The sequence below is a fragment of the Pleurodeles waltl genome, chromosome 2_1 (genome assembly GCF_031143425.1).
Source record: "Pleurodeles waltl isolate 20211129_DDA chromosome 2_1, aPleWal1.hap1.20221129, whole genome shotgun sequence".
Classification (NCBI taxonomy): Eukaryota; Metazoa; Chordata; class Amphibia; order Caudata; family Salamandridae; genus Pleurodeles; species Pleurodeles waltl.
Genome location: NC_090438.1, coordinates 896,313,097 through 896,329,268, shown reverse-complemented (window position 1 = coordinate 896,329,268; position 16,172 = coordinate 896,313,097). Strand labels below are relative to the sequence as shown.

The 16,172-nt window shown below is 43.3% G+C and overlaps 1 protein-coding gene across 14 annotated transcripts in view; it reads right to left on the bottom strand.

Annotated features, from left to right (window-relative positions):
- PTPRM (protein tyrosine phosphatase receptor type M) overlaps positions 1-16,172 on the bottom strand; it is a 1,480,454-nt gene that overhangs the window by 353,572 nt on the left and 1,110,710 nt on the right. For 4 of the 14 annotated variants that reach the window (XM_069218808.1, XM_069218810.1, XM_069218809.1 and 1 more), the window contains one exon: positions 11,965-12,054. The exons of the other annotated variants lie outside the window; for them this stretch is intronic. In XM_069218808.1, coding sequence (XP_069074909.1) covers positions 11,965-12,054 — 90 coding nt within the window. The remainder of the gene's footprint in view (positions 1-11,964; positions 12,055-16,172) is intronic. 14 annotated transcript variants of the gene reach the window in all.

The window sequence follows — 16,172 nt, the reverse complement described above, 5'->3', positions numbered from 1 at the left end:
AACAATGGAGGAGCGACATTTGATCATCACCTACAGGTTTGACCGTGCCACAATCCAGGAACTGTATACCCAGTTGGAGCCAGACCTGATCTCACCAATCCGCCATCCCACAGGAATACCCCCTGAAGTGCAGGTGCTATCAGTGCTCCATTTCCTTGCAAGTGGGTCATTTCAGACAACAGTGGCCATGGCATCAGGGATGTCCCAGCCTATGTTTTCCAACGTGTTGTCCAGAGTGTCGTTTGCCTTGCTGAAACACGTAAGGAGCTACATCGTTTTCCCTCAGGTGGAGGATTTGGCTACAGTGAAAGGTGACTTCTATGCCCTGGAACATATCCCCAACATCATAGGTGCTATTGATGGGACCCATGTAGCTCTGGTCCCCCCACGCAGGAGTGAACAGGTGTACAGGAACCGAAAGAGTTATCATTCCATGAATGTACAGATGGTATGTTTGGCAGACCGGTACATCTCGCAGGTAAATGCTATGTTCCCTGGCTCAGTGCATGACGCCTACATCCTGCGGAATAGCAGCATCCTGTATGTGATGGGTCAACTCCAGAGGCACCGGGTGTGGCTATTAGGGGACTCTGGTTACTCCAGCCTGTCCTGGCTATTGACCCCAGTGAGGAATCCCAGGACCAGGGCAGAGGAACGCTACAATGAGGCCCATGGGCGGACTAGGAGGGTGGACGAACGCACCTTCGGCCTCCTGAAGGCCAGGTTCTGTTGCCTCCATATGGCAGGTGGTTCCCTATTCTACTCACCAAGGAAGGTGTGCCAGATCATCATCGCCTGCTCGATGCTTCACAATCTTGCTTTGCAATGTCAGGTGCCTTTTCTGCAGGAGGATGGTCCAGATGATGGAGTTGTGGCAGCTGTGGAGCCTGTGGACAGTGATGAGGATGAAGCTGAGGAAGAAGACATAGACAACAGGGAGTCAGTCATACAGCAATATTTCCAGTGACACACAGGTGAGAACAATTGTTTTACTATTACATTCACTTTCACGCTTCTACCTCTATCCTGTCTGTCAATTAGTAGCAGTATTTGGTAACTGAGTTGTACATTTCCCTTACGGTTTCACAGGTGTGGTTACCAACATGTGTCATCTGCTTGCATCCTTCATGGACTTGTGATGTGTGACATAGGTATGTTGGCATTACATTTGAAAAGGCATTTTGTCACTGTCATTGCTAATATAAATTTTCCAAATCATAGACTGACTCCAGATTGTTTTGTGGTTCAAGGGTGTTTATTGAAGTGCTAATTATTGGAGGGGGGGGCAAAATGGTGATGGTGGAGGTATGTCCATGGCAGAGTCCAGTCTATAAGTCTCACAGGTGCACTGCCCATATGGGCATAGGAAGTGGAGCTAGGGCAGTTCCAATCTGGACAGGGTTACATAGTGAGACAGTGGGAGGACAATCAGGGTGGTCTCATTTCCTGGCGGGGGTCTTGCCATCTTGCTCTGTCCTGTTCCTGGATCTCAGGGACCGCTTGCGGGGTGGTTGTCCGTCTGCAGGGGATGGGGTGCTGGTGTGGTGGTCCTGTGGCGGGGCGTCCTGTCCACTAGCACCGGCGGAGGTGGTGGGCAGTTCATCGTCCATGCTAGTGTCAGGGGCCCCTTGGAGTGCCACGGTGTCCCTCATGGTCTTTTGTATGTCCTTCAGCACCCCTATGATGGTGCCCAGGGCGGAGCTGATGGTTCTGAGCTCCTCCCTGAACCCCAAATACTGTTCGTCCTGCAGGCGCTGGGTCTCCTGAAACTTCGCCACCGTCTCCTGGGAGTGGTGGTATGCTCCCATGATGGAGGAGAGGGCCTCGTGGAGAGTGGGTTCCCTTGGCCTGTCCGCCCCCTGTCGCACAGCAGCCCTCCCAGTTCCCCTGTGTTCCTGTGCCTCTGTCCCCTGGACCGTGTGCCCACTACCACTGCCCACAGGTCCCTGCTGTTGTTGGGGTGGTGGGTTACCCTGGGTTCCCTGTAGTGGTGGACACACAGCTGGTTGACGTGTCCTGGGTACGGAGGGATGGGCCCGCTGGGTGGGTGCTGTGCTGGTGTTACCAGAGGGTGGAAGGTCAGTGTTGCCTGTGCAAGGGGAACCGACTGTCCCGAGGCCCACGATGGTCCGGGCTGGTCATCTGGATCCAGTTGGCCAGAGCTGCTGTTGTCACTGTGGGCCTCTTCTGTGGGTGGAGTGGAGATGTCTGGACCCTCCTGTGTTGTGACGTTACGTAGTGGTCCTGCAGGGGTATAAGAGCCTGATTATTGCATCTGTGTGTGTCATGGTGGGCAATGGGTGGGTGAGCGTGTACCCGAGTGCTAGCATTCCTGTGTGGTGGCTTGTATGATGATGGTTGGGGGGTTGTTATGGGTATGTGCAGTGAGCATGCGTTAGTGCTGGGTGTCCATGCTTAGTTGTGTCATGCGGGGCTTGGTGTTGGGATGTGTGGTTTGTGTTATTAGTACATTAGTGAGGAGTTGGAGTGATAGGGGTGGGGGTGAGGGTGGGGGTGTGTGATAGCATGCAGGTAGGGTGGGGGATATGATAGTTAAGATTTGACTTACCAGTGTCCATTCCTCCACCGACTCCTCTGAGGCCTTTAGGATGCATGATGGTCAAGACCTGCTCCTCCCATGTTGTTAGTTGTGGGGGAGTTGATTCTGTTGAATCGCGATGTTGTGCCTGGAGACCACTGAACGCACCTTCCCCCGTAGGTCGTTCCACCTCTTCCGGATGTCCTCCCGATTTCTTGGATGCTGTCCCACAGCATTGACCCTGTCGACGAATCTGCGCCATAGCTCCATCTTCCTGGCTATGGAGGTGTGCTGCACCTGTGCTCCAAATAGCTGTGGCTCTACCCCTAGGATTTCCTCCACCATGACCCTGAGCTCCTCCTCGGAAAATCTGGGGTGTCTTTGGCGTGACATGGGGTGGTGTAGGTGATGTGTGGGGTGGTGTATGTGTTGATGAGTGTGGTGATGTGTGGTGGTGTGCGGTGTTTTGAGTGTGGATGTTGTATGGGTGATGGTGTTGTGTGCCTCTGTGTGGTGGGGTTGTCTATTGCTGTAGTCTCTCTCTGGCCTTCTTTCGGATTTTTTGCTCGTAGTGGTTTGTGGGTGATGTGGGTGTGTGTTTTATATTGTGTTGGGTGTGTGGGAGTGGTGTTTGTATGTGTGTCAGGTGTGTGTATTTCAAGTTGTCCAATGTGGCGGTGTTTTGGAGATGTGTGTGTATTTTGAGCGCGGCGGTGTGTACCGCCAATGGAATACCGCGGTTGAAAGACCGCTGAGTGGATTCGTGGGTCGTGATTGCATGGGCGTGTTCCTGTTGGCGTGACGGTGGAGGTTTTGTTTTTGCCAGTTTATCACTGACCTTTGGTGTGGCGGACTTGTGTTGGTGTCTGAATTTCGGCGAATTCCGAGATGTGGGTCATAATAGCTGTGGCGGTATTCTGCGGCCACGGCGGTGTATTGGCGGTCTTCTGCACGGCGGTAAGCGGCTTTTACCGCCAATGTTGTAATGACCCCCTAGATCTCATAACAGAATTCAAGGAAAGAACAGGGCATGAGCTGGATTATGTTGAACTGAGCCTGTGAATGTCGAAATGTCACACTGCTAAAACCAATGTTGTAAAAGACTAAGTGGGCCAGCTTCGTGGAAAAGGTATGAAAGGTGGATCACTGATGCTACAAAATCTGAAAAATATACAAATCAACTTGGGGGCTTCCTTAAAAAATGTTAAGCTTCACAAACAAACCTGGTAACAGTTTGGGGATAAATACATCCCTTGGCATGAAGCGGGACTGCTCAAGTGTGTATTCCTTAGATTGATGGTTAGTCTACTAGAGCAAGCAGAGGCAATTCTTCAGTTTACTCCTGGGCACCATGGGGTATTCTGTCTAATGGTGGTGGCGTGTTTACTTACTTTATGAAGAAGCAAGTTTCGAGACAATGTAGTGGTAAGTCTGGCTCCTGAGAGTACAAGAGGACAAAAGAGGAAGGGGCCGGCTAAGGGCCGCCAAACTAAGACCCTGACCCTATGAGGCAACTGAGCAGTGAGGCATTATTGGTTCTCTGTTGGCATTGACAGTCAGGTGATGCTGTGGACATGTTATGAGATGACCAATATGATTTTTTTGGATCAAAAGTTTGCTAAAATCCAGGTGTCTGATACGAACATCACAGATTTCAACGGAGAAAGAACTGCTGCCAGTCTGGCTGATGGTGCAACTTTGACAAAAACAACTGGCACCAGGATCCACGTTATGGCTTCTTTTAGCCATGCATTATTTTTATCCCTGCACCTCCTAAATGTTTGATTGAAAGACATGGAAATCATTTAATGCTGCAGCCTGTGATGCCTTCCCCCTCCCCCACTTAGGAGAGGAAATTCCTCTCCACAGCAGAATCACATCATTATACCAAAGCCATGCACCCTCTGTGCTTTTCCTGTGGACATACACTCTTCAGTTACTTTGTCCATTCCATTTCATGGAGACCTCCCTAGGTGTGCCCTTGAGATGACTGTCATTGGAGATGATTGAGCTTCAATAAAATGTTAAAGTTCGATGCTAGCTAAGTGAAATCCCTCACTGCGTCCACTAAAAAATCAGCTTAACATCTGACCCATTTAAAAGACCATATTGATTTGGGTGTTCCAACAAGTTTCCATTTCTCAGACTAGCATTGCCTCTCAATGACTCCTATCTCCTATGAATCCTTCCTTCATTTTAAATGAAAGTAGTCATACCTATTTTTCCGTATGGCTCTGGGGGATCTTTAATGCATTGAACTATTTTAATGGATCTTGAACTGACCTAATAGCTCCTATCTCGAATGTATTCCTCATTCAATTTAAATAAAAATAGTAATACCTATTTTTTTCTGGCTTTGGGGGTCTTTATTTAATGCAGTTCACTATTTTAATGGAGCCTAAACTGAACTTTTAAACCATTAGCTCTACTACTTTCTGAATTGTTAATCATTGCACTTCCACCATTCCTGAGGAGTAAATCCTAAGCTCATCACCTCTGCAGAGGTCCTTGGCAAGGGATTTGTGGAACTCAACTACAGGATGTCTAAAAATTAATAGCCACTCATTCCACACATAACTGCCCAGGAGGATCTCTTACATGAAAATGTCCTCCTGAAGTTAAAATTCCCACACTTGATTAAAGAATCTCCCCAAACCACACATATATAAATCCTAATCGGATGCCAAGGACCACACATTGGAAGTAGGTTGCAAGCACAAGAAAAAATTGGGTACCTGTATGAAAAATGCCAAAACTGGGGTAAAAAAATCGCTTTTTTAAAATTCAGCCATGCATGTTCCTGAAAGATGTGAAGATGGTGCCTTTAGCACGTCAAACCATTCATTGATGCCATTTCTACAAGAAAAAAACACACTTTTATCCAGGGCAATTTTATCCTCCCCCCCCCCAAATCTCCAAATATAGCAATATTTTGGCTATTTTCTTGGCCCCCTCCAGGGAAATCCACAAACCCTGGGTTGGGGAAAAAGGACACACATTTGGCATGGATAGCTTATGTGGACAAAAAGTTATGGAGGCTTAAGATAGCCAAGAAAAGTCTTAGCAATGAGGGGGAAAGGTCTGGCAACGAAAGGGTTAAAATAGGTCATAGGAACAGTATTCATCTACTTTCAGGTTCAGGTCAAGACAAGGAAGAAACTGGGGAGAGCAATCTGCAATTCCACCTGCCATATAATTTTTGCCTGGAGCGCCACTTTATTTGATGCTGCTGGGTCAACGGGGGTGATGCAGGCATTTCCCATACAGGGATCAATCATGCCCATCCCCAGAAGGTACATCGCCCCTGGCGCCCTCCCACATGCTATCCGGTCTTGAGGGGCCTTGCCGCGGCTTCATTTTAAGACACCAGAATATAGGACACCATTACTCTGCCTACTTCTGAGAGGTGTTCATTAGTCCACCACAGGTACTGTAATTTGGAGGTGGTTGCAGGAGACAGGACCAATTTGCATTGAACACACTCTGCTGTAAATGAGCTGTGCCCACCACTTTATAGTGCTAGATATGAACACACACTGAAAAGGATATACCGCCCACTGCAAAAAATGCTACTCTGTCTGATGTGTAAAGGAGGGCCACAGAAACATTACCTTTTCATAATAAGGCCCTCTGCCTCTTGTGAATATGGTGAAAGCAGTACCTGCACGAATTCTATAGTGAAGTGCTGGTTCAACCGGGCTAATCTCGTGGCAGGAGAACAGCCCAGCTTTTCCTATTTCCAGATATACAAACTCATTTTAAAATTCACTTTATCAAGTCATATTTTTCTATTCATTTCCAGAGAGACACAAAAGCTTATAGGATAAGAGAAAGCATACCCAGGAAGCCACGCAAGCTTATTACAGTTGAATGAATGCGACATGAATGGTGTGATGTGAAGTCACTTCATGACAGATTTGAAAATCACTTCCCTATATCAAAAAACACTTTGAAAGAGTTGATTAATAATTTAAGACCTCGTTTCCATATTCCACTCACATGGGCTGCACACCTTCCAAAGATTGCAGACTGCGGACCACATAATGCCACTTCTCTTGTGCGATATTAACAGAAAGTGGTGTGTGGAAACACAAATATATTAATTTGAAGCACTGTGCACCCCATGAGAAAAGCAGTCGAACTCGTTATGACCAACTTCTTGAAAATAAACGTTTTACATATACCTAGGAACAATGAAAGAAAAGAGCAGGAGCGACATCTCGAAACAACTATTATTAAACCGAGACAAAGAAGCTGACAATTAAAAAATGCTCGGCGACAGACAATGCCATTTTAGTTTAATTAAACTAGAGTCATACAATAAAGTCATACGAAAATACACGTTCACTCCCATGAAGTGTTGACAGGAAAAGAAAAAAGTAGTTTGCTAAATAGGAGCAGTAGAAGAATAAAAGTCAGAAAATCAAAAGAATGGTAAAGAGGCTACACCAGGGAGAGGGGCAAACACAAGAAGAGGAAGGCATGACATCAAATAAAAAGCAAGCAAAAGAGAGCAATAAAGTCAAGCAATGGTAAGCAATGGGCAGGCTCCAAACCCACTGTACATCTTCGGTATGGTTCACACGAGACACGCCTACAGACAGTTAACACAGTTAATGAAGAAAGATGGACAGGAGGAAAAGAAAGAAAGGAAGAAGTGGAAGGAAGGAAACCGAAAACAGATGAGCTTACGGCAAAGGAAGAGAAGGCGATAAAGAGAGAAAAAAATAAAGGTAAACAAGAGTGAAAGAAAAAGGGGAGGAAGAAAACACAAAGTGCATGTGGGGGCACTATCTGAAAGTATATGTCCATTAATTCTACTATGAATACATACATTTGTCAAATGATCTACAGTATGCAATCGATTGAGAACTAAAGCCTTTGCACTCAGAGGTGATATTGGACGGCTGCGTTATTGCATTTCAATGTTCTTTGGTACAAATATTCATTTGGTTCTTTAGTTGGAAAAAGACACAGCTATAAAACGAAACAAATGTAAGGGCCCTTACTCCACAAAGAACGATATAAGGCAACTACTGGCGGCACTGGATGGCTACCCCATTACCCTGACTCTGTTCCTGAAAAGCTGCCCTGCGCTGGTGCCAGCACTACTGGTAAAGGACACCTTGATAAAGACCATTGATTAGTCTCCCTGTCCAGTACTCAACCCACCACCATCTTTCAGATGCCTAAGAATGAGGAAAGATGAAGAATTAGCATCCAAATTTAGGTTAGCATTTGCTGATCTTGTTGTTGGTGGCTTCGTATGGTGCATCTGTTTAAATCCATACGTTCCAACCTAGGTGCAGGGCAGACCTCTGTGGGCACTCAACACCTAGTGGAGAAATAAGCCTGTAATTGTCAGCAGTAGAATTTAAAAGCCTTGGAATCCCACTTCAGATCTTAGCATCAGCAGAACTCGACCACAGTAATCTGCCCTCTCTGAGTGAGATGTACACACTGTAGTTTACTTGTTTACCGAGCTGTGTTAATGAGATGGGTACCAGCTTTTAGTCATCAATGATTCCGCCCTCCTCAAATTCCTTTCCATGGCTACTGCTAGAGTCTACAATAACTGAGAGCACAGCAGTTTCAAAATGTGTGCAAGTGACATTTTCGTGATTGATACTTTTCTCTTCTTGAAAGTTTTCAATAGCTTGGCCAATACCCTAAAATATGGGTGCATTATATTGCAATTTCAGAAAAAGAGTAAAGATTCATCCAGTAAGAAAATGAGAAGACAAAATAAGCAGGCTAAATTAAGTAGGTAAAATTATGTGAGATTACAGCTAAAATTACATGACATTACTCTGGGTGAGTGGGGCTAGAAAGCAGGATAGAGTGTATGGGGATGCAGACGTTAACTTGTTTCTATATTGTTTTGTTAATTTAATTTAATTTGCATACACAACTATTACCAACGAGTGCACAGCAATGAAGGCGGGCGTTTCAATACAGGGCCAACTTTAGGAATTTCCTATAGCTCATAGCACCTCTTAGATTGGCTCCAGGTGCTTGCCATTTAATACCTTCAAAATGGTTATCTTCGATCACAAGTTCTAACATGCACGTCTCCCTCACCCGATCTGTTCCAGTATGCCCCTTGGCACAGGTGGGTGAAAAGGTGCTGCAAGAGGACCTTGACGAGAAGAGTAGAGTTAAAGGCATCTCCAAGTGACAAAGATGATATTCCATAGGCATCTTATCTGGGAAGGTGTTTGGACAGTGGGACTCAGCCAGCAGGCCATGTGTCCTGTGAAGGTGCATTCCCTGTTGGATGAGTACGGAAGGGTATGCTATAAAAAAAACTACACTAGCATGCTGAATTACCACCTTTCTGCACAAGGCTTAGTTAAGTGGGGAACACAGAACGAAAAAGTGCTAGTGTGAACGAGTTCCAAGACAGGGAATGAGAACTGCACACACTATAACCCAAATTAAACAATGGGTGTATAAGTGGGTTTTCTTGGGTAGATCCCAATGCCCACTAATCTCTCAGTACTTCTGGACAGAGTGTGGATCTTGTGTATGCACAGGATGCTGGAATCAGAGCACTGGGGAATGTCAAGCTAAAGTTAGTTGTACTGGATCCAATAAACAAAAGTAGGTCATCTTACACACAGATCCAGAACTGCATGTATAATTTAACATAGTCCACAACACTCTTATAAGGCCTGTTGTTAGCAGCAATCATTTTAGTATTAGAGCAGGAAAGGAGTGCAGCAAAAAGAGTAGCCATGGAAAATGCAGAAATTTATTTTTTTAGTTTACTAAACAGAATGGTAGCTGAGCAGTCCAACGTTTGAAGTCCTCAGCGTGGTACACCATTTTCTCCCTTGAATTCGTGCACTTCTCTTAAATCTACCGAAAAACACTACGTTAATCTAGCATGGAGACCAGTAGTTATCAATCTATGGGGTGCATGCAAAGACGTAGCCCACTTTGAAGGGCATTGCACAGCCTGAAAACATGTAAAATGACTCCTGTAAAATGCACGAGAAGTGCTTTTCAAAAGTAGGTACCTGAATAGCACCAAATGTTACTGGGAAGGTGCAGAAAGATGTTTCTTTGCAGTAAAATATATCATGTTGTGGAAAAACTAAAAGAAAAAAAGAATTACATACAGCTGCACAAATAAACCTATATCACTCATCCATCCATTCTGCAGTAGTAAGATTACTAGTGGAGTGCATCAGGAAATCTAGGATTTGCCTAAATGTACATACGCACTCTTGGGAAGGAGGTTCTTGATACTGCCCAAAATGCCAGAAAATAAAGTCACGATTTTTATGGGATTTCTGTGCCTGCTTGAAAAAGTGAAAATCTTGATTCACTAAACACGTAGTATCTGAAAGGTAGTTACATTAAATAATCACATGTTTTTTACAAGCTCCTATGCAACGTGATTTTGCAGTTGAACATCAACAAGATGCTAGTTTCACGAAACAAAGCTGCTCTTTTAAAAGTTATAAAGAAACATAAAATATGAGAAAGGTAAGTAACTCTCCTAAAGAGAACTTAGATTCACATAGCAGACCTCGAAAAATCATTAAAATGTTACTAGACCTGCAGATCGAGTAGCTTGAATAATCTACACGTCCTAACAGTAATGTATTTGACCCGGAAATGGGTCTCAAGTTGTGTGACCCTAGGCAAATATTGAATTTTACAGTCACCCTTTTCTTCATTTTCACATGAGTACACCTTCAAATATATGAGTTCAGCATTTCTGCTGTAAAAGTCATCTTCTGTTTGATTAACTACACTAAACTTTGCTCCATGTATAATAAATCTAGCCCACATATGATCCATGGATGACTTGCCTCTTAGTTTACTAATAGCTTTGCCATCAGGGCAGGAGTATTCCTCAGTTTATGTTTAAACACTCACTTTTAATAAATATATTACTAAAGCATGATGTGGTAGCGCACTGTCATTTACAGATAGTAAATTTCCAAGAAATGTTCAAAAACCTTCCCACTAACTTGCAGCTTTACTGATGAAACTATATAGTGTATTAACAATAATCTGTGAAAAGTAGATTTTAGAAAAAATCTATTATTTGCACATCACCAGGTAAAGTGTTCTGACTTTTTTGTTCATCCTATTAAAATATTTTTTTCATCACACAGAAGTACAGAAAATTCTCTTTGGCAGCTACTTAAAATATATTTTGAAAAGTTTGTAACCATGACTTAGTTATATAAATGTTGTGTGTTAGGAATAATCTAATACCAAAAGCATTTCATTTCACATAGGTCAGACAGGTCATCTTACAAAATCCTGTAACTCTGCAGTCACAAGGAAAGGTATTTGCATTGCAAGAAGACTAACTGACTTTTGACCTCTGTCTCTGAACACAAAGCAAATGTGACAAGAATAAGATTTAAAGGCATCTTAATTGCTAATTCAGTTCCTGACTGAACAAAACAACTGTTCTTTGTCCACTCACCAGAAGGGTCGAGTGGAATCTAAAAATAGCTTGGCCTCATAAAATAAAAATAGTCACATGGAATGGTCCCTTAGATTTTTTGAGCCCTGCAATCCAAAGAAGGGATATGGATATTAGGAGTTCACCACAAATTAAATACAGAATTACAGCTAATCTATCCCTTTCAAGTACCCGGCTCCTGAAAATACAAAGAAACCATCACAGCAGTCTACAGACAAAAATCTATTTCACCATTTTGGATTCAATGAAAGTGTGTAAAATTGTTTGCCGGGTAAGTGCTGAAAAATCCAATTTTAAGTAATACGCTACAGACACGTAATTAAGCTAAGGGGTGGGAACTTGATTTCTCATTTTCTGGTTTAGTATTACAGAAATTCTACAAGTCAATATTGCAACCATCTAACTCTACAAACAAACAAAACTCACTCAGCAACCCCAGCTATACCATGTCATTCTGATTACACCTCCACCATCTTCTTCTTAATCAAGCCGCTATGGTTTTCAATGCTTGCAGTATCTGATGAAGTTGTATAAAGCGGAATCATTGTGGCATTTATTTCAAGTGAGTCAAATGCCCGCCTAAAAATATGCTTCACTAAAAACACACACATGATAAGCTTTATCCTTCCATATAAGACAGCAATCTTTATTTTGTCCCCTTTCAAGTTCTTTGCCTTGAAAATTACTGATTTATTTCAGACCATACAAGTGAACACCTATTCTCCTCTCATGCCCTGCTTTAGTCCATAATATTTTGTCTGAGTTCTATGGCAGAATGCAAGTACCTCACACTGTCCCAAGGGTGATTTATTTTTCTTACTGCATGTGTTCTCCAGTTTAACACCCTGCACGGAGCCTGACTCTCTGTCTACCCATGCACAAACAAGTCTGTTTTATAGAAATTTAACTTGGTGCACTGGGAGTATTTGTGTGACATGCCAAGTAATGAGGATGACCCTCTCAAGAAACCTACCTCTGCGGATAGCAGAATTCATGAAGGGTCAATGATGGTAAAGCCTGGATGCTGTAATCCGCATTTCTGTTTCCATTGCACAAGCTCGCCCTGCAGTGCAGAAAGGGAGTGTAAACACATGCAAGTACTCTTCTGTGCATGATACAGCTCTTTGGGGAGAAGGTGAACATTGGGTGAGCAGCACAAAAAAAGACTTGGGACAAATGGAGGGAGAAGAAGTTGTTAATAAATAATAGGGTCATATTCTTCTGACAACGTCAAACTCCTAATTTGGGAACTTGTGTCACACAGAGGGTGCATGAGAATTTATGAAATACTATCACAATGATACGGGAATGAATGAAAAAAACTGTTTTGCATGGTGGTTAAAAATTAAACTATACTTGTTGCTTTGGTACAAAAAAAGGGTTAGACGAAAAACTGTTGTAGAACTGAAACAGACATGTCCAACACTTGCTTGGGAGTGCAAGTACATGCTAGAACTTCAGGATAACTACATAACATAAATGCACTTAAAATAATTTTAATTGGGGATAATTTATGCTGACAACAGTTATCCTCAAAATGTTGCATGCATATGTTATTCCTGAATTCACATTAGCCAACACTAATCTAACGTATTGTGACTTGTTTATGAAGACTGGAGTTGGAAAACGGGGTAATCCATTTTTTTCAATAGAGAAATTGTGGGCAACTATTTTTGAGCTACACACAATTTACAATTTCTCATATCTATAGCCCTAGACTTAATGCAAATGTTTAAATTTGAAACATGCAGCAACTTCTGAAAGTTTCACTAATGTTTATGAAAATTAAAAAGGGGACAAACCATATCTGCATGAATTAGGAAACTAAAAAGCAACAACAGCTGCATTTTTTAACTGTCTTGTTAGGTAGCAACCACCCACAGTCGAGGCTGGAATGAAGCTAAAATATATTCTTAAAAGAAACCAATAGAGCACCAAATGAAACAATCTGACTTTCCCCTTTGGGGCAAACAATTTTACATAATTTAATGAAAGCCAGGATTTACAGGTAGCTTTTATACATGCTCTTCAACTATTCCACTACTTTGGTCCTGGCAAAATACCCTGTGGTATAGTTTCTTAATTGGAGAAAATTGTGCATATAAGAGAATCGTATTCAACTCAGGCCTGCTTTCAGGGCTTGATAGCAGCCCTCTACACCTCGACCTACTCAGGCCTTTCTCTGTGTCAAGTATGATCTGTGCAGCCCTTCCCTCTATTCTTTTCCACAATAACTTGTCTTTATTTTGTGCTTCAAACCACACTTATGCTGCTTCTAGGCAACTTAACAGATGTTCGCATCACCCAATTTAATGTTGTTCCTGGCCATCACATGATAGGTTCAAACATTTTTCGTCATTCTGAACTACTTCAGAATGCTGTGCAGGCCTATCCGGGCCTAGAGACGGATTGTGTTGTTTATACTAATTATTCTATATAATTAGAAGCCACATTTTTAGGTCGCAGCCTACCAGACAGCACAGCAACCTGCTTTGCTAAAGAGATGATGGAGAAAGTTGACCTAGGAATACATTTTGCCCATTGATTACCATTGGCTTTGTGGTTTGTAGCTCACATTTTCTGGATTTCTATTTGCTGGCTTTATTTGCTTTAGGCTCTCCAGGTTCAGATCTTGCCTCCTGTTGCCTGAACCGTGATTACTGTATCCTTCCATAAACTACCTTTCTGTAAACAGACCTTCAAATCTTCTTATCTTGTCACATTTCCTGTGCATTCAAAGGCCAAAGTCAAATGTCTGGTGCTGACTTCCGCTTGTTTACTTTTTTCCTCTTACTTCAAAGTGGGAGAATTTATGTGGCAATCTTGCTGGATAATGTGGGTAGGAAAGAGGTTTTTTACTAGCACACAACATTTAAATGAACTGTGTAAGAATTTCAGAATATATCAGAATTAGTAACACAAATGAAACTTTTTGTTATTTCTGAAGTGTGATGGAAACAAATACTTTAACATGATCAAAACAAATCATTACAATAGGTGATGCAATTTACACACATTTTCGTTTGTGCACTGTATAGTTTTATTAGTAAAACTGTATGTCTGTATAAATGTAATAGTCCTTTCAGTTAAAAATGTGTTGTCTACAATACTTTGCATACTCAGCTCTGCGCCACTCCACTCTACTCTGCACCACTCCAAGCCACTGCACTCTACACTGGACCACTCCACTTTATACCATTCCAGGAGACTGCACTCTGCACCACTCCAAGCCACTGAACTGTATGCCATTTTGTGCTACGCCTCTCTCCTCTACCCTGTACCACTCTACTCCACTCTATGCCAATGCACTCTTTGCTACTCAGTCCACTGCTTTCTTCACCACTGCACTCTACACCACTCCAGACCACAGCAATCTACTCTGTATAACTCCGCTCTAAAACACTGTACTATACGCCACTCTGCAACACTGCGCCCTACGCTACTGCACTCTATGCCAATGCACTTTACTCTGTAACACTAAACCCTAAGTCCCTGCACTCAACGCCAATCCACTGTACACCACTCTAATATACTCTGCACCTTTTTACTTTAAATCTCTGCACTCTACACCACTTTACACTACCCCATTGCACTCTATGCTACTCTTTGCAACTGCACTCTAACCAACACCACTCCACTCTATACACCATTTCACTCTACTCTGAAACAATCTACTCCATGCCACTGCACTCTGCGCCACTTTACTCCATTCTGTCACTGCACTCTACGCCAATGCGCTCTGTCACTGCACTCTTTGCCACTGCACTCTACTCTGCTTCACTGTACTCTACGTCACTCTACTCCTCTGCACTCTGACACTCTAATCTGCAACATTCCATTCTCTGCTACTGAAGGCTGTGCCACACTGCACCACTACACTCCATGCCATTGCACTCCATGCCACTAGACTCTATTCTGCACTCTACATCACTGCACTCTATGCCACTCTACTCTGCGCCACTGCCCTCTGCATCACTCAACTCTAATTGTTCTCACTTTACGTTTTGTGTGAGGAAATTGTGTGTGCCACAACATTCATCTTTAGAAGAAAACAAAATGCTATGTAGTCAGGTGGACTAAGTAACCCAGCATTGACAAAGCCAATAGGTTTTCCCTATGCAACATATATTGCCTTTGTCAATGTTTTATAGAAATGTTGCACAGCAGCATGGGCTGCTGTGCAATATAGCCTAAAGTTTCAAAAAAAAAAAAAAAAGCAATAAGGCAGACAGCGATGACTGTTCCATGGCGTTTATTCTTTTCTTTAAGCAGCCCGCACTGTTGTGCATCATGTGTAAAAACAGTGCAGGGGCAGGCAATCAACTTCAGGAAGGTGCAAGGAAGGAGAGATGAGCTTCAAGAATGAACAGTGGGAGAAGGGAGGACGGGGTGGCAAACCAAGCATGGATATATGGTGCGGGCAGGTTTGGAAAGAGACAGCAGGCATCTGGAGAAGAGCCAGGGATTGCAACATGAGGGAGGGAGAAACATCAAGAGGGCAGGGTCAAAGGAGAGGGACTGCAGAGTCAAGCACTCTGCAGGAGTGCATGAAGAAAAAAAGTACATTCGGGAGCCTGCAGCCGTGATAGGACACTGGCTACAGAAAGGAAACTGTACTTGGTCCATGCTCCACAGAAAGACACACAAAGCCCAGGAGGCGGCTGAGGCACAGAGGGCGCCCTGACCAATAAGAAGCAACGAAACAAGAGTCACACTGGAGCCAACAAATGGTAAGCAATGGCAAGTATGAGGTGGGCTCTAAGTCTGTTTTAAGCTTTTTTTTTAAATAACAGTAGACCATAATAGAAATAACTGCAGAAAAAAGCTGAATAGCGCCAATCTTTGGATAATCCTCTCTTACTTAGTCTGACCTCCCTGCAGGGCAGGTGTTTCAGTAAGGCAAAATAAGGCAGCAGTCTTAGGGTACCACCCGGTGGTGTCACAACATAACTACTGATGGCTAAAAAAATATATGTTTTCACAGCGTGCAGAGTGCTCCACTAAGTCACAGTATCATGCTGCTGTGTGTGGGAGTGCATGGTTGTAAGGTGTTGCATTGTAGTGAGGTCTACATAGGAAGGCTTTCGCATCAAGTGGGATTGACAAGAGTTATGCTCTTATCCTGTCATGGAATGCGTCCGTTACTTACGTTAATGGCATTACTCCTAGTCCTACTCCCTC